General features: G+C 36.7%; 1 protein-coding gene across 9 annotated transcripts in view; it reads right to left on the reverse strand.

Moving 5' to 3' along the window:
* Positions 1–22,704, reverse strand: part of KCNK2 (potassium two pore domain channel subfamily K member 2) — a 198,003-nt gene that overhangs the window by 26,067 nt on the left and 149,232 nt on the right. For all 9 annotated transcript variants that reach the window (XM_072733272.1, XM_072733271.1, XM_026001119.2 and 6 more), the window contains one exon: positions 16,391–16,530. In XM_072733272.1, coding sequence (XP_072589373.1) covers positions 16,391–16,530 — 140 coding nt within the window. The remainder of the gene's footprint in view (positions 1–16,390; positions 16,531–22,704) is intronic.

Below are 22,704 nucleotides of genomic sequence, written 5' to 3' on the forward strand. Positions count from 1 at the left end.
CAAATGTATGAATGAATGAAATCGCTAACATAAAGAATATATCTTTTAGATTCCAAGTCTCTTGGGATGGAAAAGACCTCTGGGAGACTAGGTGAAGCGGCACCAGAACACCTGCTAACATGAGCTCATGGGCCTCCATCAATGGCATTCAGCTTCTCGGGAGACCCATGCCCAAAATTTTGCCTTTAAAAACCATCACTTGGAAGCCATCAGGGAGCTCAGGACTTTTGAGCATTACCTCCCTGTTCTGCTGGGTGGCACCACACCAATTAACAGCCTAGTTTTCTTCACTGCAAAAGCTCAGTGTCAGTTTCTATGGCTTTCTGTGTATCAGGTGGACAAACTGGTTTGGTTTGGTCACATTTTCATTTTTTTAAAAGATTTTATTTATTTCTTCATGAGAGACACAGAGAGAGAGGCAGAGACATAGGCAGAGAGAGAAGAGGCTCCCTGTGGGGGAGCCTGATGTGGGACTTGATCCCAGGATACTGGATCACAACCCAAGCTAAATGCAGACATTCAACCATTAAGCCACCCAGGCAACCCACGGTTTCATTTTTTGATTGGCTTTAAACTGCATAATATCTCAAAGCCAGGAACATGTTTCTTCCAGTCAAGTAGGCATTCCCAAGTGTTTCCTTCTCAAATTATAAAAACTATAAATATTTTATTTTACATGTAGTTATTAATGAGGCACAATAATTTTAATTTAGCTTGCAAATGCCAGAAATTTATCAGTGGTCTAAGGGTTTTTTTTTTTTTTTAAGAGAGGGAGAGAAAGAAAGTATGAGTGGGGATAAAGGGGTAGGGGCAGGGATCCCTGGGTGGCGCAGCGGTTTGGCGCCTGCCTTTGGCCCAGGGCGCGATCCTGGAGACCCGGGATCGAATCCCACATCAGGCTCCCGGTGCATGGAGCCTGCTTCTCCTTCCGCCTGTGTCTCTGCCTCTCTCTCTCTCTCTCTGTGACTATCATAAATAAATAAAAAAAATTAAAAAAAAAAAAAAGGGGGTAGGGGCAGAGGGAGAAAGAGAATCTTAGGCAGGCTCCACACTGAGCATGGAGCCTGACTTGAGACTCAGTCTCACCACCCTGAGATCATGACCCAAGTACAAATGGAGAGTTGGATGCTTAACCAACTGAGCCACCCAGGCACCCCTGTTCTGAGGATCTCTTAGTGTGTAAGACTTTTGAGAGGAGGGGAAGTGGTACTACTTCTTTCCCAAAGCTCATTCATTACTATCCAGGTGAATTAAATCGAATCTCAGATATACCATTTCCAATAAAGAATATTCCCGCTAGTTCTAATGGGAGAAGAAAACCTGCGCTATTTGAAATTAAAAGCTATTTTGAGGCCAGCATTTTTTGAGCCCAAATTTTTCTAATTAAAAAAACAGACAGCAGATTATTTAGCATGATGCATTAGAAGTAACTATATTTTCCAATTATAGATCTTGGAAAACATACCAATTCCTCTTTTAGAACACCATATTAAATTAATTCCATGTTAAGAAAATAATTTCTCCAAGCACTCTCTTCATTTTATCCAGTACTATCATTATGTGTAGTGTTTTCTAGAAACAGGTCAGTTAAGTACGAATTCCCCTTCCTGTCTGCATTTTTCTTCACTCATGCATACATTTCACTTTTCAAATAAAATAAATGACCTTCAAATCAGCAAGACTCCAATTTTACATAGCACAGAAAGTTTAAAAATATTAAAGTCTTCTGGAAAAAGTTCCTGGTGCTTAAAATAAAATCAACTGCCTATAAGCAATATTTCACATGGGTCCAGGCTGGGAGTGGAGGGTACTCTTTAAGGTAGCTGCAAAGGAATAATAAGGACCAATTATTTTAAAGTAAAGCAAAATAAACAACAATAAAAGATGAAAATTGACAAGAAGCATCCGGTCATAAAACTGTTGCATCAGATATAAAAATGAAATTTTCCTGACATTTGATCACAGCTAGAGACTAACTTTTGAACTAGCTTCCAGCTTGATGGTATCAAACTTTGTACTATATCTTAGAGTAGCTGCTCAAGTTTTTAAAATTGAAATACAAATAGTTTTAGCTCATTGAAACTTCTAAGTAGTTTATAAGTCAAGCTATTTAATCACGAAGTTAATCATCCCTTACATATTAATTATAATTTATTTATATCTGCAAACAATAGTAGAATGAATAAAAGCAACCAAAATAGGTATACTTTGGTTACACTGAAAATGTAAAAAATGAGCTAAATTAAATTAGCATTTCTGACCTGACAGAGAGGAAAATCTAGCCCATTCCTCTTTTACCACTAAAGTAGTCCAAGATACACTAATCCTGAAGGTAAGTATGAAAAAAAAAAAAAAAACCCAAAAACAAAAACCCTGGGTTATTTTAGATTTCTCCAAATTTTTCTGGATTTTGAATTCTACTTCCTCTGAATTCTGAACCATTTTATTTCTATCCTTTATCATTCATTCAACTAGACAGACATTTATTGAATGTCTATTATATGCCAAGGACTGTTTTACCTGATTCTGATGTAGTAAAATTACAAAAACTCTTTCTCTTATGAACAAGACCTTCTAGGATGAGAATTAAGCAAATAAATAATGGTATCTAATAAATGAGTGCATCACATAGGATATTAGAACCTGGTAAATATGATGAAAGAAATACAGCAAATGAAGGAGAATCAAGAGTGCTGGGGATAGAGGAGTTTCCACTTTGAATGGGATGGCCAAGATGGAGGCCTCAAAATGGTATGTGGTAAAAAGGTGAATGTTCCCTCCCAGATACTGGTTACTGCAGCAGCAGTTTTAATGCGTGAAAGAGGAAAGGCCACTAAAGCCAAAGATGAAAAAAATCATTGAACAAATACTTATGTCAAATGAAATTATCAAGTATTACTATGATACTGATTTCTCTTCGAAATGTGATGCTGTACATACAGGAAAGATCCTGAATGGAGGGGCAGTATTGCAGCGAACTATTTTTTGAAGAAGTAAAAAGTTCTAGTATTTGCAATTTTGATTAACTTAATGGGGAAGATTTTTTTTCCCTAAAGGCAGAAAAATAAAACTAGACCACTCTCTTGCACCATATACAAAGATAAACTCAAAATGGATGAAAAATCTAAATGTGAGACAAGATTCCATCAAAATCCTAGAGGAGAACACAGGCAATACCATTTTTGAATTTGGCCACAGTAACTTCTTACAAGATACATCCACGAAGGCAAGAAAAACAAAAGCAAAAATGAACTATTGGAACTTCATCAAGATAAGAAGCTTTTGCACAGCAAAAGATACCATCAACAAAACTCAAAGACAACCTACAGAATGGGAGAAGATATTTGCAAATGATGTATCAGATAAAGGGCTAGTTTCCAAGATCTATAAAGAACTTATTAAACTCAACAGCAAAGAAACAAACAATCCAATCATGAAGTGGGAAAAAGACATGAAGAGAAATCTCACAGAGGAAGACATAGACATGGCCAACATGCACATGAGAAAATGCTCTGCATCACTTGCCATCAGGGAAATACAAATCAGAACCACAATGAGATACCACCTCACACGGGTGAGAATGGGGAAAATTAACAAGGCAGGAAACCACAAATGTTGGAGAGGATGTGGATAAAGGGGAACCCTCTTGCACTGTTGGTGGGAATGTGAACAGGTGCAGCCACTCTGGAAAACTGTGTGGAGGTTCCTCAAAGAGTTAAAAATAGATCTGCCCTACGACCCAGCAATTGCACTGTTGGGGATTTACCCCAAAGATACAGATGCAATGAAACGCCAGGACACCTGCACCCCAATGTTTATAGCAGCAATGTCCACAATAGCCACACTGTGGAAGGAGCCTCGGTGTCCATCGAAATATGAATGGATAAAGAAGATGTGGTCTGTGTCTACAATGGAATATTACTCAGCCATTAGAAACGACAAATACCCACCATTTGCTTTGATGTGGATGGGACTGGAGGGTATCATGCTGAGTGAAATAAGTCAATCGGAGAAGGACAAACATTATATGGTCTCATTCATTTGGGGAATATAAAAAATAGTGAAAGGGAATAAAGGGGAAAGGAGAAAAAATGAGTGGGAAATATCAGAAAGGGAGACAGAACATGAGAGACTCCTAACTCTGGGAAACAAACTAGGGGTGGTGGAAGGGGAGGTGGTAGAGGGGTGGGGGTGACTGGGTGACAGGCACTGAGGGGGGCACTTGATGGGATGAGCACTGGGTGTTAGTCTATTTATTGGCAAATTGAACACCAATAAAAATAAATTTATATAAAAAAAGGTGTTTTCATGATTAAACACTGAAGTTGTTTAACAACAACAAAAAAAGACTTGGGGCATCTGGGTGGCTCAATCGGTTAAAGCCTCCAACTTCAGCTCAGGTCATGATCTCGGGGTCCTGGGATCGAGCCCACTTCAGGCTTCATGTTCAGTGGGGAGTCTGCTTGAGGATTCTCTCTCCCTTTCTTCCTCCGTCCTTCCCCCTACTCGTGCTCGCACGCTCTTTCCCAAATAAATAAAATCTTAAAAAACAAACAAAAGACTTGAAAATATTGGTAAGTGAGCCTGATAGATAATCCTGGAGAAAAGCAAAGGGCATTCCCAATAGAATGAATGGCCAGCACAAAACTTTTATGTATGTGTCACCTGATAGCATAAAAGTATCCTCACTAAAATAAATGTTATAGCTTCTCACAAATAGGCACCGGGAAACCGAAAGGACCACCAACACATTATAAACCTTGGCATTTATGAGAAATTCTGTGAAGAGTACCATCATATTTATATATAAAGCTTCCAGTTTGGGGAATAAATTGCTTTGTATGGTAAGATTTCCCAATATTATTGATTTTTACTAAGTTTTCTACCAAATATTTCATACAAACATTTTCATCAAAAGATAACTAAGTGCTTGTTGGTTAAGAGAGAAGTTATGAAAGTAGTAAAACCAGAGTAGTAATGAACAACTATGTGTAGCAGAGATACTTAGCTACAAGATGTAAGAAGCTTTTTCTTTTCTCTCTTTTTAACTCTAAAGATGAAAAAAACAGACATTTTAGGGAGCAGAATCAGACTGATATTCTGGAGCTAGAGTTTATCCTTGTAGCTGGATCCACCTCATTATGAAAGTGACTACTTTGGAGAGCATGTGTGAGTGTTTTGTTTAATCACAGACAAAGAAGTCAAGTACCTATTCCTAGTTCTTGGACACTCTTACCTGAGGAAGCAGTCCAAATGGTGTTGTTTTAGACCAAACCTATATGACGTTTAATAATTTAAATGTATATCTTCATTCAGGAGAAATATATTTGCATATATTGTATATTCTTTATATATTGGGTATATTATATTATCATGTCAGTTGGTTTTTTGCTGGTTTGGTCCCTGCACTCAGGAGAGGGAATACCCAACAGAATAAACTTGTCTAGAGCAATAAAGAGACCCATACAATATGCCACCATGCCAGAAATTGAGGAGAAAAATGACTGAGGCAGGACACTTTGAGAAGATGACCAAAGGACTCTAGGAGCAGTACACTTTGACCACCTAGCATTACATTGTTCACTTCTGCTCTATAATTCCCTTAGGTTATCCTCAAGCCTTCCACAAACTTATAGATTGTCTCAGGCTCATATTAGCTGCATACAGTGATCTATATCCATGATTGGAGTGAAGTGGCTCCAGAGACAGCTTCAGCAATTGTGACATAGCCAGGGAAGAAAAGAAAAGAGAAATCCAGAACTACAATATGGAGTGACAATTGACAAGTGCAAGGAGGACAGATTTGTGGAACATACAAGTACAACCAATTGGGTTGTCTTCAAGTTGAGATAACCAGTCTACAGTTTATACGTAATTGAATGGCATTTTGGCAAGTTTTAGCCACTACTAAATAAACAATATCTAGCCAAATATGATTTTTGCCTAATGTGTGGATCATAATCCAACAGTATAATCCAATAGATTATAATACAGATTATATAATATAGGATATATTATAATATAAATTATAATATAATTTAATATATATAAAAATTATTATATTTGTAGAAACTGGTTTGTAAATACAGTTCCTTAGAATAATAGGTTGAACCCCTGGAACTGTGATTCTTAAAGTCAAAAATGGCTGAATGTCAACAATTTGATACAGGTCAACCTAATAAATTTCAAAAATAATATAAGGATATTTGCCACTTTATATCATGATTATTCTGGTGTTATATGCATTGGTTTTATGAAATTCAACATCAGTTCAATAGTCTTTCTTCTGGAAAGTTTACATATAGAACAGACTCAATATCATTGGACCCAATCCTGATTGAATATATAATCCTAAATGAGAGCAGAGATTGCTTTTTTACAGAAACAGGAATATCTGGTCTCTGTACAATTTAAAGTCCATCTATAGTTTCCTTAAAAAGCAGGTTGCTTCAAATGTTACCTTGATGCCTCTGTTTTAACAAAACCATTAGTGAATTTCAAATAATATAAAAACAGGTAACATCATATCTTAAATATTATAAATTCAGACAATATATCTAAGTCCATCAGAGGGTTAGAAACTAATACAAAATTAACCAAATAAGAGCATGGGACATAAAATTTTAATCCTCCAAATTATTATTATTGTGACTCTTTCCTTTATTAGACCAATGTTTATGTTTTACCAGACCAGTCAAAATAGAGAAGGTTATAATCTCTACCAAACAGCCCCTTAATTTTAGTGGCTTTAAGCAACAAAGGTTAATCTCTCACTCAGGGTAATTAGCAGCGGACTCTGCTCCCTGTGGTTATTCAGGGACCCAGGCTGACATTGCACCACAATCTCCTGTAGTCATTGTGCCAGGGGCAAGTAAGCTTTTGAGGGGCTCACAGGTGCAGTTAAATCTTATTCTGTTCATATCAGTTCTGGGCACAAGTCATTGGCCAGGATTTATGCATGTCTCACCAACCACAAGGAGAAGAGGAAGTGCAATCTTCATGTGTCTGGAAGGAGACACATATTTCATGAATTGCACTGGTGGACTAGGTAATCTTCCTTGTTTGGAAACAGATTTTATATCTGTATGTGTGTGTGTGTGTGCATGCGCGCACACACACAGTATCTTTAATTGGAAACCATACTTTCGGTTCAAATCAGGTTTAGGCAGGAAGTACTAAATTCCTTTACCACAATTAGGGTGCCATCCAGTGAACACTAAACAAATCACCACACTTTGTTGCAAAAGATGATAAAATAATCCATGATTAAACTTTAGAGTGGGCCCCCTACTCAGCTCCAACCAACCACAAACAAATATTCTTTTACGAAGAGACATTTATGGAGAGGAACTAGAAACAAATTTATTTTGTTGATCCATCTTTGAAAACACACTTGCTTGTGTTCTCAGCAAACACAAGTTTGATGTTTTGTAAAATGTGATTGACTTTAGCTCTGAATACAGGCAAGCAAATACGTTGGTTTGGTGAAGAAAGTCCAAAAACAATTTTGAAAGCAAAGTTCATGGTGACCACTTTTCCTAACACAAATTCTCAGAACAGAGGACGGTATCAAAACAGTCAAAGGAGATAACATTATATCTTGATGCATTAAATCCCCATAATATGCTCTCTAGCGAAAGAAAATAAAATTACTTATAAAGTGCTTTGAGGCAAAAACTATTAACTTAAGTTATTTTCCTATTATGTACAAATGAATAGAAAAAATTACTCTGAATTTCCATTACGAGATGACATTCCGTGAAATACCTGGAGCCAAAAGTTACAATTTAGAAATAGTGAGGGTTCAATCTAAAAGAGAGAGAGAGAAAAAAAGGAATCTTCCCGCATGTGTGTTTTTTTAAAGTAACAATTGAGCTACTCTTTCCCAGGTTAATAAAAGGAAAAATACAAATAGATTGTGCCTCAGTCAGTCCATACCACAAGATATCAGAAAAGCTATAGCTCTAATTTAAGAAAAAAATGAAGATAATAGTAATGTGGGTAGATTTAAGGAACTTTTAATGCAGAACCTAGTTTTCAAGTCCATAGAACATCCAACATACCTGAAATTCTTGCATCCATTTTTCCTAGACTTTTCAAATGGACTCTGCATTTGTGATTAAATTCTAGCAATATACATAGTTGTTATGTTTTCTTGTTTACCTTTTCTTTTATGTTTACTTTTTATTTCAACCAGATGAGATATTTGGGCATATAAGATTCATAGCATTTCAGAATAATATATGATGATATCTAGGTGATAGGTTTAGAGCTTTACAGGATTATTTGCTTTGGGACAGTAATTTGATACTAATTTCTTCAGAAATCCAGGAGGAAAAGAGCAAGCATCTAGTAAGCATTTAGCCACATCCCACACTCTACCCACTGAATCTTTATAAAGCAGACTCATAAAGAAGGTTAAATCTCACTTTATAAAAACATGGAGACTCAGGCCTAAATTAGGTATTTTGGTGAAGTTTGCAAAGCTAGTAAATAGTTATGACAGTATTAAATCTCAGTTCTAAGGCTCCAAAGCCCATGCACTTTTTAGAAATCATACAAATCATTTCCATTCATTTTAAAGAATGTATAAATTTTAGGGCTTCAAGAGATCACTGACGTGTACCATAATACAATCAGTGACCACGGGAAATTCACAAAGCCCTTATCTATAGCTGCACAGTAATGGGTCAGATTTGGGTGCTTACTTGTAATGGGTGAATATTGCCAACCTATAAAATAATAGTAAGAAAAAAGAACAATAACAACAACACATAACTAACTTTTTTAGGCACTGGGGAGGCAATACAGCATCTAGGTTGATGACTGATTCTACCACTTACCAGCTTTATAACCTCAAGCAAGTCACTGCTTGAGCACCTCTCTGTGCTTGTTTTCTTATTAGCAATTACTATTTGACAGCCGAGCTCTCTGCATCATTATCTCATTTAATATTTAAAAATAAAGTATACTGTTGAAGAAAAGTATTTCCATTTTTACCACTCTCAAATCCTATTTTGTTTTTAGCATCTATTTTGACTTGTAAGAACTTCTAACGTTGGATCTGCAAAGGTTCATGGTATGCAATATAATCCTGGAATGATCTAGAGACATAATTTGGGGTCTTGGTTCTATAGAAATGGCTGTCCATAAAATTCATTTAAAAATTAGACACATACTGACTGGTGTGTAAGAGTTACTGTTTCCTCAAAGCATACTTTAAGTTTTACATTGTTATTTGTTCTTTTATTTATTTTGATTCTCCTTCCCAAATTCCTATTTCCTAAAAATATCTGATTTACTAGCTAGATCTCCTGTTTACTAAAGGGGCTGGACCTGGAATGAGAAGGATCTTTCTCACTGGCACAACCAAGTAGAGTCAAATATAGAACAGCAGATGAACCTCAAAGTCTGACTGTTCTGAGCTTTTCCCCATAGCACAGTGACAGATACCTCCTTCCCCACAGGATAGAAAAGAGCTATTTATTTCTGCCTTGTTTTAAGTAACACATTGTGATATTGCCTGCCTCTTTTTATTTTATTTTATTTTATTTTATTTTATTTTATTTTATTTTATTTTATTTTATCCCTTTAGACAAAGAGTTATATGCACTGGAATATAAACCTGTGAAGACTTATGATCACTGTATATTGTGCCCATAGCCCAACTTCAATCATTTATAACTACTTTAGCATCTCAACAGAGAACACCACAAATATACCAAGAAAGAATCTGAACTAAACAGTAATGCTCCTCCCCTCTACCTGTTGGAAATCAAAGCAACAACTACAAAGTTTGATATGCTTTTTGAAGGTTAAAGAAAGGAAGGGGAGGGAAGTAGGGTGTGGGGTGGAAAGAAAAGAAAAAAGTAAAGCAGGATATTTTAGGAACTAATCCAAGACTACGCCTTTTTAGTCAAAATTCCCTTTTCCATCTCTAGAAGGAAAATAAAAGCAAACATTATAAAGATCAGTTAGGGACTGCACCACCTATGGAATCTTCCCAAGAAAGACATCAGCCTCAAACTAGCACCAATGAAGTTACTCCCAGAACCTAATGCAGCACTCATCATAGAGTACTTAGTATTTTTTAAATGAATGATTTAGGAATGAATTCAACGTTAAATAATCTCCCAGCTGGTCTCCATGCTTCCAGTCTTTTTCCTGTCCTGCCAACCTGACACCACCGTTCCACAGCTCACCTGCCACCCCATCACCACCCATACTCACCATGTATGCATGCCCAGCAGTGCCCAGGATCAGGGCTGCCAATGCTGCTCGACCTCAGGCAGCACCATGCACACAGTTTTCTATTACTTGTGCTCCAAGGCTCCTATTTCCATTAAAAAATTTTTATTTCCATTAAAAAATATATTGGTTTTGGGAATTGTGCTGGATATGCCCAAAGAACCGTCTTAGAATACCCATTCCATGGCACAATTCCAGGAAGTGATGCTTACACTTTTTTCCCTACAGGGGTGGCACCCCTGGAGCATAACCTCATAGGGAATTCTAGTTACTTTACTTATCTGCCTTATGTTAGATTCCTTTTCTTCGAATCCCATTGTCTTTAGCTGATTTGATCCATCACTTCAATTACTCTCTCTTCAAAATCTCAACTCCTTTGTCCTTCCAACAGACCCTACTGTGAAGAAATGTATTTGGGTTTTTTTGTTTGTTTTTTTGTTTTTTAAAGATTTTATTTATTTATTCATGAGAAACACAGAGAGAGAGGCAGAGACAGCAGAGGGAGAAGCAGGCTCCCTGCAGGGAGGCCGATGCGGGACTTGATCCTGGGACCCCGAGACCTCAACCTGAGCTGAAGGCAGATGCTCAGCCACTGAGCCACCCAGGCACACCTGAAGTAATGTATTTGAATATATGATTTACTAGATTGTCCTTTATAGTCTCTGTATTCCACCCCCTCCTCCTTAAATGAAGCTATTACTCCAGGTTTCATTTTTAGCTCTATTTGTTTACAAATCTCAACTGGGTGAATTTATCTATACTCACAACTTACACTGTCATTTATGTAGCGATGGCCACCCCCACATCACCACCAAACTATTTCTCCGGCTCCCATCCTTCTAACTTTGTTTACACTTGCATTAGCCACCTACTATCCAACACATCCTTCCATCACATCACATCATCTCCAAAATGGCATCTTCATTCCTCCCTCAGAATCTCTCATTCTCCTGTGTTTTGTAATTCCATCCAAAGCCAGAACCATGGATGTCACCCCTTTTCTCTTTACTGACCAAAGCTAATGGGTTACCAAATCCTATTCCTTCTATCCTCCAAATAATTTTGAAACCCATACCTTCATCTCCATCCCACTGCCACAATAGAGCCTTCATTCAGTACCTGGATTCCTGCACTAAGCTCTCCCGAATGATTTCCTGCACCCAGCTTTGTTTCTAATCCATCTTCCTCACTGTTGACAAGCTCATTCATTCCACTTACTTAAAATCCTTCAGTGGCTCCCTGAGGTCTTCAAAATAAAGTCTAACCTATTTCAAATGGCATACAAGCCTTTCATATTAAAAGCACTTCTCCCACAAGAAATAACTGAAGGTGGTCTGCTGCTACCTTTCCAGGACTCAGGCTGCAAATGCTCTTTAACTGCGGATCCTGGACAGGAAAAAAGGGCTGCCAAGTCCCAGCTCTTCCACAGAAGGGAGGCCTCACTGTCCCGAGTGAGGTTCGGGAAAGACCAAATGCTGCCACCAGCTCAGCTGCAGCAGAAAACCGTCTTCCTCCATATTTTCAGGTCCCTGGGGGTAGACTAAGTTCCAGGCACAGTCTTGCAAGGCTGCTGGCACTACAGCTTCCCAACCAAAGGCAGCTGACTATGATGTAAGGCCAACCCACTAATGTGAGCTTCTCCATTACAATGAACACCTCCAGAGAGTACAAAAACATGATATTGATATAGAAGTGATGTTTGGCTGTCCACTCACTGGGGCCAGCTGCAGCGCCATGTGGTCTGACAACACTGGCATCCTGTGGTGGTGTTTGTCTCACATATGGACGGAACACTCCAGAAGCTGGAATGTATACATTAATCACTACAAGAACTATATAGAAATCACAGGCTTTTCAAAGCAAGGGATGTAAACAGTAGGAAACTATGCATAATAAGGATGCACTATTCTGTGCTTGCTTAAAATTTTCCCTTCTGACTTTTGTGGTCACATCTTATTTTTATTGCACCTACCTCAGCTAGTTGTTTAAAGGTTACCTAAGTAACCTTTCTTTTCTAAATGCAAACACCATTTTCTCAGAAGAGGGTACATGGCTTAATAGGAAAAGCTAATTAGTCATACCAATTCTTCTTGTTGACCATGTGCTTACTCTCCATTAAACTTTTTTAAAATAATGAAACAAATACTTTTACAGAAACTCCTGTGTCTCCATGGAAAAATGATTGAGGTCATTATTATTTCCCTTAAGGAATGCCGATCAACTATAATTATGTGTGACATTTTGAAACAATGCACTGTTGCTTCAACTAACCATTTCTTCTGCAAACATTTCAGAATGGATTAGCTATACCAACATATTTTATATCAACATGTTCACTAAAAACAATTTCTCCTTATTTCAAACCATATTTTCAGTAAAATTTGTCATCTTTGGGAACGAAATATACTTTAGGATAAAAAAAGACAGAAATAAAAAAAAAACAAAAAAAACCAAAAAAAACAAAAAAAAAAGACAGAAATAAAGCCACATATGATTAGATTTATGTATCTATACTCAACTGAGATGGTTTAAGAATATTTGTTTCTCAAAAAAATACATAACTGATATTATTGGTCAAAATATTTTCATTCATGGGAAAGCATGTGCTTTAATATTATCACTTGCAAATTTAATGCTATATAATATTTCGTATATTCTGTATTAGTTACATTTTTAATAGAGAGAATTTCAAGCTATCAAAAATATGTAGCATTTTTTAGTTATCAAAACTGAAAACTAGACATAATTTTGTTGCTTCTGAACATGCAGGAAGTTTGTAAAGGTTACAGAATCTGGAATAGTTTAGGTACAGAAGGTAAGGAATACACAGTGAGCAGACACCCAGTATGCATGGTCCATCTATTAAAGATGACAACTAGACTGTATTTAGTTGTATTTTATTTCATTATACCCTTTCGTGAGTTATTTCAAAATAAAATAACTGAATAACCCTTCTTCCATCACCATAGACATTTTTGTACTAGTTCCGTTTATAGAAACTTTGGCTTTGATCATCTATAGATAAATTATAAATTGTCTATCCCTTCTTTCTTCACATTCCTCTGCTGAATCTGTAACTCAATTTTGTCATTTCCCTAAATTGCATTATAAATAAATAAGAAAACACACATCTGCTCAAACTGAGGCTCTATTGCAATTGGCTCAATCATGCAGAGCAGGTGCAGCTGCAGCTCCAGGAGGGCTCACAGTAACTTTTGTTCATAGCCTTTACTCACATGAGCTTTCTACATGCAGTCACCAGAAACTGCAGGTAACTCAAAAGGTTAGGTGAAAGCTCAAAGACTTATAGTAAGAAAAAAAAGTTTACTACTTTTCAGTGTTTAATAGCATGAAAACACTGATCCGACTCATACTTCTGTTTGAGAATCATGAAGATCACATTGAACTTGTCTTTCATGTTAAATAAACCACATAAGGTAGAAATTTAACTTTATTTCAAAGGACTGTGTTATGACCCCAAATGTGTCCTATAAAGCCCTAAACCCCCAATGTGACTCTCTTTGGAGATAGGGCCTCTAAAGAGGTAACATGAGTTAAATGAGGTCATGAGGGTGCATCCTTGAATGGATAGGGCTGATGTCCACCAGGGCTCTCTCTCCACGCAGCTGCCCAGAGAAAAGGACATGCAAAGACACAGCAAGAAGGCAGCATCTGCAAGCTGAGGACAGAGATATGACCAGAAACTGACCCTGCTGGCACCTTGATTATGAATTTCCAGCCTCCAGAACCATGAGAAAATAAATGTCTGTTAAGTCTTGCAGTCAATGATATTCTGTTATGGCGGCCTGAGCAGACTAAAGCAGATTGTTATCTCATTCCTCTGGAGAAGTGTGTTAATGCTTTGTACCAGCTAGTCCTATCACAGAAAACACTGGTTTTTAGTAACACAGGTTTTAAACTTTGATCAAATAGTCTATACCAGTGTCATAAAAACAAAATTTCCCACTGTTCTCTACATGCCTTAGTGGCTTTCAAACTTTTTGACTGTGCTCCACAATATTTTTAGTATTTACAGATGCATGTATGCATATAATATATAGTACATTTATAATATGTGTGCATGTGCCTTTCACAGAACTTTTCCGATCTAATTGTAGAAGATATGTTCTGTTGAATTCTCTTTTACTTACAAAATAAATGCTTGGAAGAATCAGACCAATAAATACAGAGAACAAAGTGGTGGTTGACAGAGGGAAAGGGAGTTGGGGAGATGGGCAAAATGGGTGAAGGGGAGTGTGAATCTCCATACAGGCTTCCACTTATGGAATGAATAAGCCCACAGGGATAAAAGGCAGCGTAGGAATATAGTCAATGATCTTATAATAGCAGTGTATGGTGGCAAATAGTAGCCACATTTGTATAGAGATGTTGAAACACTATGTTGTACACCTGAAACTAATGAAACATTGTGTGTCAAATTTTAAAAATTAATTAAAAAATAAACACTTGTGGATATTTCTAAAAAATCCATTTAATAGCCAATTTATAGCTAGATGTTTGAGAAGTCTTTTTTAGTTATGTTACCCAAAACATTTCCTAGTTATAATTTCCCTTTTTCCCTTAGCATCTCAAGATCCTTAAAAGTACAGTGAAGTTAAAACAATTATAATATTCTCTCTGTCTTTCACATTCATTCTCTCTCTCTCTGTCTCTCTCACAAACACACGCGCGCACACACACACACACACACACACACAATGAATCTAAGAAGGAGGTGAATCAATTGGGGTCTTGCTCAAAGCAAAATTTTTCTCATGATTTAAACCAGAATGTCATGCACACTGCCTTGCTTATATGTTTATAGTAAAAGATTTTGGTTTTATGGTGCAACTAAGACATAGATTAATGCATACAGACTATGTGAATTTCTAACTGAGGAATATGATATCCATGAAGGGAAGTGCTGGATAACAACATCTTTCTAAATACTATAGGCACCTTGGGTACTGTTAAGAAATTATATGATTTGATGAATTTCAAAGAAACTATTTATTTGTAAGGAAAAACTTAATTTTATTGTTTCCTATCTTATTCTATTTCTTTTGTGTTTATGTTTAAGGAATCATGTTTGCTGTATCAAAGATTTTGACATTGGTGTCTCCTGGCATATGATCACCACCAGATAATGAAATGGAGGGATAAGTAAAGGAAGACAATAGGCACAACAGTTACAGGTGTTACAGATTTGTTCTTTAAAAAAATTGGTAAAGTTGGCTAAAACCTAGAAACCAAAAATACAAAATTCATAATAAGACACAACTCTGTCACACTCAAACTGATAATACTTCTGGGCCTGTAACTATGAAATCATAATGTAATTCCCAAAGTATAAAATTTCAAGAAGACTGAAATGTTAAACTTTCCAAATCTTTATGGGTCAAAATGTTAATGCTCATTTCTATAGGTATAGTTGCTATAAAATAGGTTAAAGAATGTATTTTTGAACATATGAATTCTGTACCCAGGGAACTTGGCCATAATGCATACAGCTTTGGGCACCTGTGTACCTGCACACATTTATAGAGATATTTATAAGAAAGAAGTAAATCAATATAGTCAAACAATTCAATATAATGTGATACATTCACTTTTAATGCAATTGGGATCTTGACATAAGCATTTTCTATTGTATTTCTTTTTATGGAATAACATTTAGTTTGTGCTCTTCAGGAAAAATATAAAAAGAAAATGGAAAAATATTGAGGGAAATATTTTAAATTACATCTTTTTTCATTATAAATTAGCCTCAGCACCTCTATAGCATCTGGTACGTAGAGGTGTTCAGCCAGTATTTGCTAAGTGAGTTACACTTAACATACATCAAATTCACACCAAACATATAAATATTAAAACTCTTAAGTAACATTTATTTTTAAATGTCAAAAATGATGAAAAATAACTTTTACTGAATTAGCTAAATAAGAGGGGTTTTGTTTTGTTTTAAAGATTTTATGTATTTGAGAGAGAGAGAGCACAAACTCTGCTGAGCAGAGAGCCCAAAGTGGGGCTCAATCCCAGAACCCTGAGATCATGACCCGAGCCTAAGGCAAACGTTTAACCGTCTGAGCCACCCAGGTGCCCCTTAATTGGGAATGTTTTTCGCACTTTCCTTAACTCTTACCTCTTCCTTTGTCTTTTTTGATATCACTCGGAGCCAGTCTCCAATCATGCTCAGGACAGCAGCAAAGTAAGCAAGCCCAACGAGGATCCAAAACCACACGACGGGCTTATAGAAGTCTAGATATTCAATATCTGATCCACCTGTGTGAGAAAAATTAAGCAGAACAAAATAACTTCATATTCATGAAAGAAAACAACATGGATACTTGCTAAAGGCATCAACTGAATTTTGGCTTACACAACAGAAATCCTTGTTAATTGATCCACATTATTTTCTTCATATGGGATTCTTTCCTATCCTTATCTGTTTTTCAAGAACCAGTCACTAGGTTTCTTTTTTTTCCTTTAAGTTTTTATTTTAATCCCAGTTAGTTAACATCCAAGTGTTATATTCAGTCACTAGGTTCTTCTTAATGAGATCTTTCATTTATCTCTAGATCATAATCTTTCTTTGTTCTATGTTTCTTTTTTGTTTATTATAATCTGCCTCAACTAGTCTAGCACTTAAGTATTCCATGAGTATTTCTTTCCACCTCTACTGTAACAAGTAGAAGACAGAAATAACACTTCCCTGGGGATGCATTTAACTTAGCATATTTATGTTACTGCCAATCAATTCATGCTACCCAGTCAATACATGTTAACTGATCAATTAAAAGTTGACCTGGACAGAAACTGGTTCTTAGTCTAAAATCACCAATACAATGGATTGATAACGAATGCCTGAGACAATGCCTCGGTGGGTCTAATTGGAACAAAGAGTAATTTAGAGAGGATATACTGCCATTCATTATTTTCTGACTTTTCAGAGGAATTCCCACATATTTCACATATTTAAATCCTTGGCTTTCTAGAAAAATTTATCAAAGAATCTCTTCAGTTTTACTCTAATCTTGTTACTTCTCCATCCATTTGATACAGAAACTGCAGCTCTGAGAATCTGAATATATTTCAACACATCCCTACTTCAGCACATATTAATGGGGGACTTAGTAATTCCCAAACAGTTCCTTCTTTTCATGAGAGACAGGAACCAGTCTCTCTCTTGAGAAATTCACAATTTAACCTGAGAAAGCCTCACATAGACAATTACTCATAATAGGGTAGATCAAGTGAAGCAAAAACATGTCCCCTGCTTATAAGATGACATGGAAGAAATGATTTTTTTTACTTCTGGAAGGAGAAGGGGAAGAAAAAAGAAGGGGCGTCTCAGTAATGAAGATAAAAACAGAGAAAAATTCAGTGTAAAACGATGTGGCATATTCAAAGGACTCTTCGTAGCTAAGACTACACATGGATGGCAGCCAGGGAGTAGATGAGTAGAAGAGAGGAATCTAGAAAAAATGAGTTGTATCAGATTGTAAAAACTTGTTCCTAATGAGATGGGGCATAGGTAAAGTTGATAGATGATAAGTCATCTTATCATTCATGTTTGACCATATGCACAGAAAGATCCAGCTGCAGAGAAGGAAGGCTGGCAGAGAAGTCCTGTAAGAAACTTTTGTTCTGAACTAGCCAAGAGTTTATTGTGCCTGAGTTAGGGTTGAAATGGAAAGAAAAGGCAGTAGAGGCATCAAAGAAGGGCTCTGGGATGATCAGAATCCCTCTGTTGGGAGATGGTACCAGCAACTGAACAGGAAACACAAAGGAAGAAACAGTGACTTAAAAAAGGCGGGCTCAGTCAGAAGAATACCAACTCTTGATCCGGGAGTTGTGAGTTTGAGCCCCAAGTTGGGTGTAGAGATTCATAAGTAAAACAAATAAACTCAAAAAAATATTAATTTCAACTGGTACATGATAAGTTTGAAATGTTTGAGGTGTCAATAAGTGGAGGTACATAGTAGGATCCTTAAATTACAGATCTAATGCTCAACAGAGCAGAGCAGGAGACAAAGACTGTAGTAAGAACAACACAGAGGTGGGATGCTTAGAGGGGTCATGGATGTACTCAATTCACAAAAATTCAATCTATGCATTGAGAAGAACAGCTAATAAATAGCAAGTATACATTAAAGTCAAACATAAAATATCAAATGTAGCATCACTACACATAAATTAGACTTTGAGTTACCCACGATGACATTTTCAAATATCAAAGGGTCAGAGTAAAAAGAGAACATTTTTCTATCAGGCAAGTAATATGAATAGACACAAGTTCAGTTTTCTTTTGGGACAAATAATAATTTGAAAAACATAGTTTCAAAAATTAACAATGTTATTTTCAAAATATTGTAGAAATTTTACCTTGTGTAAATTTTTTTAAAATATCATTTCTGGGAAGGACTGTGGAGGCCCAAACACATCTCATGATGGTTAAGACTTGGCCCAAGGGAGAAGCAGCTCTACAAATTCACAGAAGTGACTTAAGAAGTGTGTGTGGAAACTTGTTATATGATAGGCTCACTAGAAAATTCCATTTTTCAAATGTTTCCATTTCAATGAAACCAAAATGACATTTTTTCCCAAGTACTTTCTCTTTCAAAACCAGAAAATCTTCATCCAAATAGTTGTGACTCACTTATTAACACATAAGTTCACCAACATGTTGATTTTAAAAGTTAGTTCATACTCAAGATGACTTTTATAAGCCCTCTTTCTTATAAACAGGATGTCACAGTTTGAAAAGAGTAAATTAGCTTAATCACCAAAAGGTCTATATTTGGGTAAAATGTTCATCCCACAAGTTTCAGCGTATTCTAAGCCTGAGCACAGGGATGGGGAATGTTCCCCATCCTGTACTGCCACTTTTAGGATAAAATATCAGCCATCAAAGGATCTAGGTAAAACTAATGTACACAAGAGTGTTGTCAAATAACCCACAAGTCCTACTTACTTTCTGATAGCCAAGATTTATGAATGAATTTTTAAATTATTTCGACCACTTGATCCATAAATCCAAATTAAAATAGCTGAAATATTAAGATAACTCACTTAAAAGGAGCTGTTAGTCTTATTTTTAAACCAGAAAATGTCAACAAATAATTTTTTGGCTGTTGTAAGCGTCAATTTTAGTCTAGCGTACCTGGGTCTCTTGCTGATTAAGAACTTACGGTAATTTCTCTGTCCTAGATTCACTGCCTATGCCCTCCACCCCCATCTCCACTCAGCCACTCTCTCATTTTTTCCTCCCTCCACAGACTCCTGAGATGCAGCCTGCAGGATGCTATGACCTGCTCTCCCCTCCTGGGTTCCTCACCTACTTGGCAGGATCAGCAGCTTGTGGCTACTGAAAATGTGGATGCACGTCTTTTCCATTTTCAGACCTTTCTAGCTAATTACTGTAGGCGAGCAGACAATGATTATAAAAATAGCAAAGAGGGGTGGAGGTACAAAGTTTTTAGGAATCTTACAAACTGTTCCAAGTAGTTAAAAATAAGTCTCTTCCTGACTCTCATCAAGGTGATGGTGCCATTTTTCTCTGGATTTCTCTTAAGTTCTTAAATAAGGAAATTAGCCAGAATCTAATCTGATCTAGCAGATTAAACTTCTAAAAATATAGCTCAAGAAAGGTTTATTATTATTATTTATTATTATTATTATTATTATTATTATTACTTATGGCATTATTGCTGGAACTCATTTTAGCAATAGTGGGTTTCCTAAACATTTCGTTGGAACTATTCCTCCATCTTGCATTAAGAAAGCCATTTCCTACCTGGCCCCAAAGAATCACTCATTAGGGGCCAGAACAGCCCATCAGGCTGCAGCAGGCACATCCAGCTTTGTTTGTCTGTCTATTTGTTTGTTTGTTTGTTTAAATAAAGGCCTAGTAGTCCTATATAGCCCAGTCTCTGCTCATTTCAGCCGATTTCCAAAATATTCAAAATCTGGTTGAGAGAGAAGAGTGAAAATTAAGGCTTCCTGATTGCCCACCTAAATGAAATCATTCCATCCTAAAGCCTTGGGAGGCAGGTGTTGAGGGGGGTTGTATTCCCACTCTTCACATTTCCATTGATACAGGACAGGGCTATTAGTAAGACCATTTGCCATAGATGGAAGCCACATCTCCAGCTGCCTTTATCAGTAGACACTGATAATTCAATTGCCATCACTCTCACAGTCTGTTCAGAACTCAGGAGTAGAGGACCACTTTCATATTGGCTCCTAGAAATCCCAACAGTAAGTAGTCCCACTTACAATAGGGAAGTCACAGTCTCAGTAGGTAAAAGAACATATGTCAGGCCACACAGGAAAGGAGGCAGGAGAGGTAAAATTCAAAGCCAGGGCTCCCTGGCTCCAAAACACAGGCTTTTATTCATTGGCCAGGTTGTCCATGTCACCTATGATCTCAGCAGCTGTTCTTCCTATCATTTATCCACCAGCCTTTGGTGTCCATACTGCATGACAGACACTTAGCTAGGGCTAGAAACACTAAGTCAGATGAGGTGTGCCTCTACCCCTTCTTCCCCTCAACAGTCTTACCTAGAAACCAGGTGGGTCTGAAGAGAAGTACTATTTTATCAGGACCCTCACTACCTCACTTCTGTCCTCATTTCAACAGTTTCTAGCAGTTGGCCCTGTTCTCCAAAGAACATGAGCATGCGATGCCCTCTCCTACTTATATTGAATTTTCTTTCCCTGAGATGCTTCTGAACCACAGAACATTTATAAAGAAAAAAAGAAGCTAAATTCTGGATTTAAAGAATCATCTAGCTATTTTGAACTGAAATCATCAACTCCATGACCCCATCTTCTGGTTTATTTTATTTTATTTTTTAAAGATTTATTTATTTATTCATGAGAGACACAGACAGAGAGAGAGAGGCACAGACATAGGCAGAGAGAGAAGCAGGTTCCTTGCAGGGAGCCTGATGTGGGACTCGATCCCGGATTCCGGGATCAGGACCTGAGCTGAAGGCAGGCACCCAACCGTTGAGCCACCCAGGTGTCCCCCGTCCTCTGGTTTAAAGTAATATTTGTATTACAGAATATAGATACAAACATAGAACTTTGCTCTAAAGAAAATGGGCATCATTTCTTTATACTGGTCTTTAAGTATTTTAATTTAGATATCAAATACTGATCTTAATTTTTTGTTTGGCTTTACTTTTTATTAAATAAAACTATCCTGCCATATAAAGAGGGGAACTTATTTTATGTTTTAGTATGCTTTTCTTTTTTATATTAAGCAGTTAAACTGAATGAAGAATTTTCTCAGGGCTTCAAGAACTAAGAGGCTCTTTCAATAATGTTGTAAATTCTGCTTTCTTTTTAACAAATGGAAGAATGACTTCAGTATTAAACCATAACTCACCTAAGTCAAACTTCTCATATGCTAATAAGTCAGAAAAACAAAAGGCAAAAACTGGTAACTAAACCTCTCCAATACCTGAACCTATATTTGGGGGTTTTTAATTTCAGCATTCAAGATGTTGTCCATTTCCTGCTAGGTACATGGTTTAAATTTAGGAAAATAGCCATTAGAAGAGCAATAAGTTTCATGATCATAAAGAAAGATCAATACACTGTCACTCACTCATCCTTTACAAGGAAGGAGACCGATAGTATTTAGGATGTGCACAGTTGTTGTTCCTAGAAATTACCATCAGGTCTCAATATAGGGCAATTTGAAATCTTTTTCATTACACTTAGTACAATTTACCGCCTGTCTCACTAAGCCATAACTATCCATCACTGACTGTTTTCCTTTTCATTTTTTTCTGCATATATTTTCATAATGCTTCTATATATCCATTCTGAATCTGTAAAGTTAAATAACTTCCTAGTTTCTCCTCAGATCCTAGGACTTCTGGACCATTTGGATCAAATCCCATTTAATTAATCATGCAGATGTTAGCCATTCTCTTGTGAATTCTCTGAGAGTTGCTGGCTGAATCAGGAGGTGGCCAGACTTAGCAGTATTTTCCTGTATTATAAAACAGAATGACTACCAGGAAGAAAAGTTCCCTATTGAATTTAGTTTTTGCTTCTGAATTTCAAACATTCTTTCCCAAAGGAAAAGGAACTAGAGCAGTCATTATCACTAAGTGCTAAGCATAGTATCTAATACACAATATGTGCTCACTAAATATCTGAAGAAACAGAAGAAAGATGAATATAATACATTTCTCTGGCAGTTACATAAACCCTTTCTGGTAAAAGTGATTTTTCTGAGACATTGGGGTGGTGGTGGTGATGACAGTTCTTCAGTAGATCTCAGTCCTCATCAGCTACTTTCCCTCTTATCTACTGAATTCTTGGCAAATTTTTACTGTTATTGACCAGTTCAATAACAGGAAGTTTAAGAACTGGCCACTGACACAGTTGCAAAACCTTTAGGCAACATCAGGAACTGTTTTTTAGTGGGTCTCTCCA

The sequence above is a fragment of the Vulpes vulpes genome, chromosome 13, assembly GCF_048418805.1.
Source record: "Vulpes vulpes isolate BD-2025 chromosome 13, VulVul3, whole genome shotgun sequence".
Lineage (NCBI taxonomy): Eukaryota > Metazoa > Chordata > Mammalia > Carnivora > Canidae > Vulpes > Vulpes vulpes.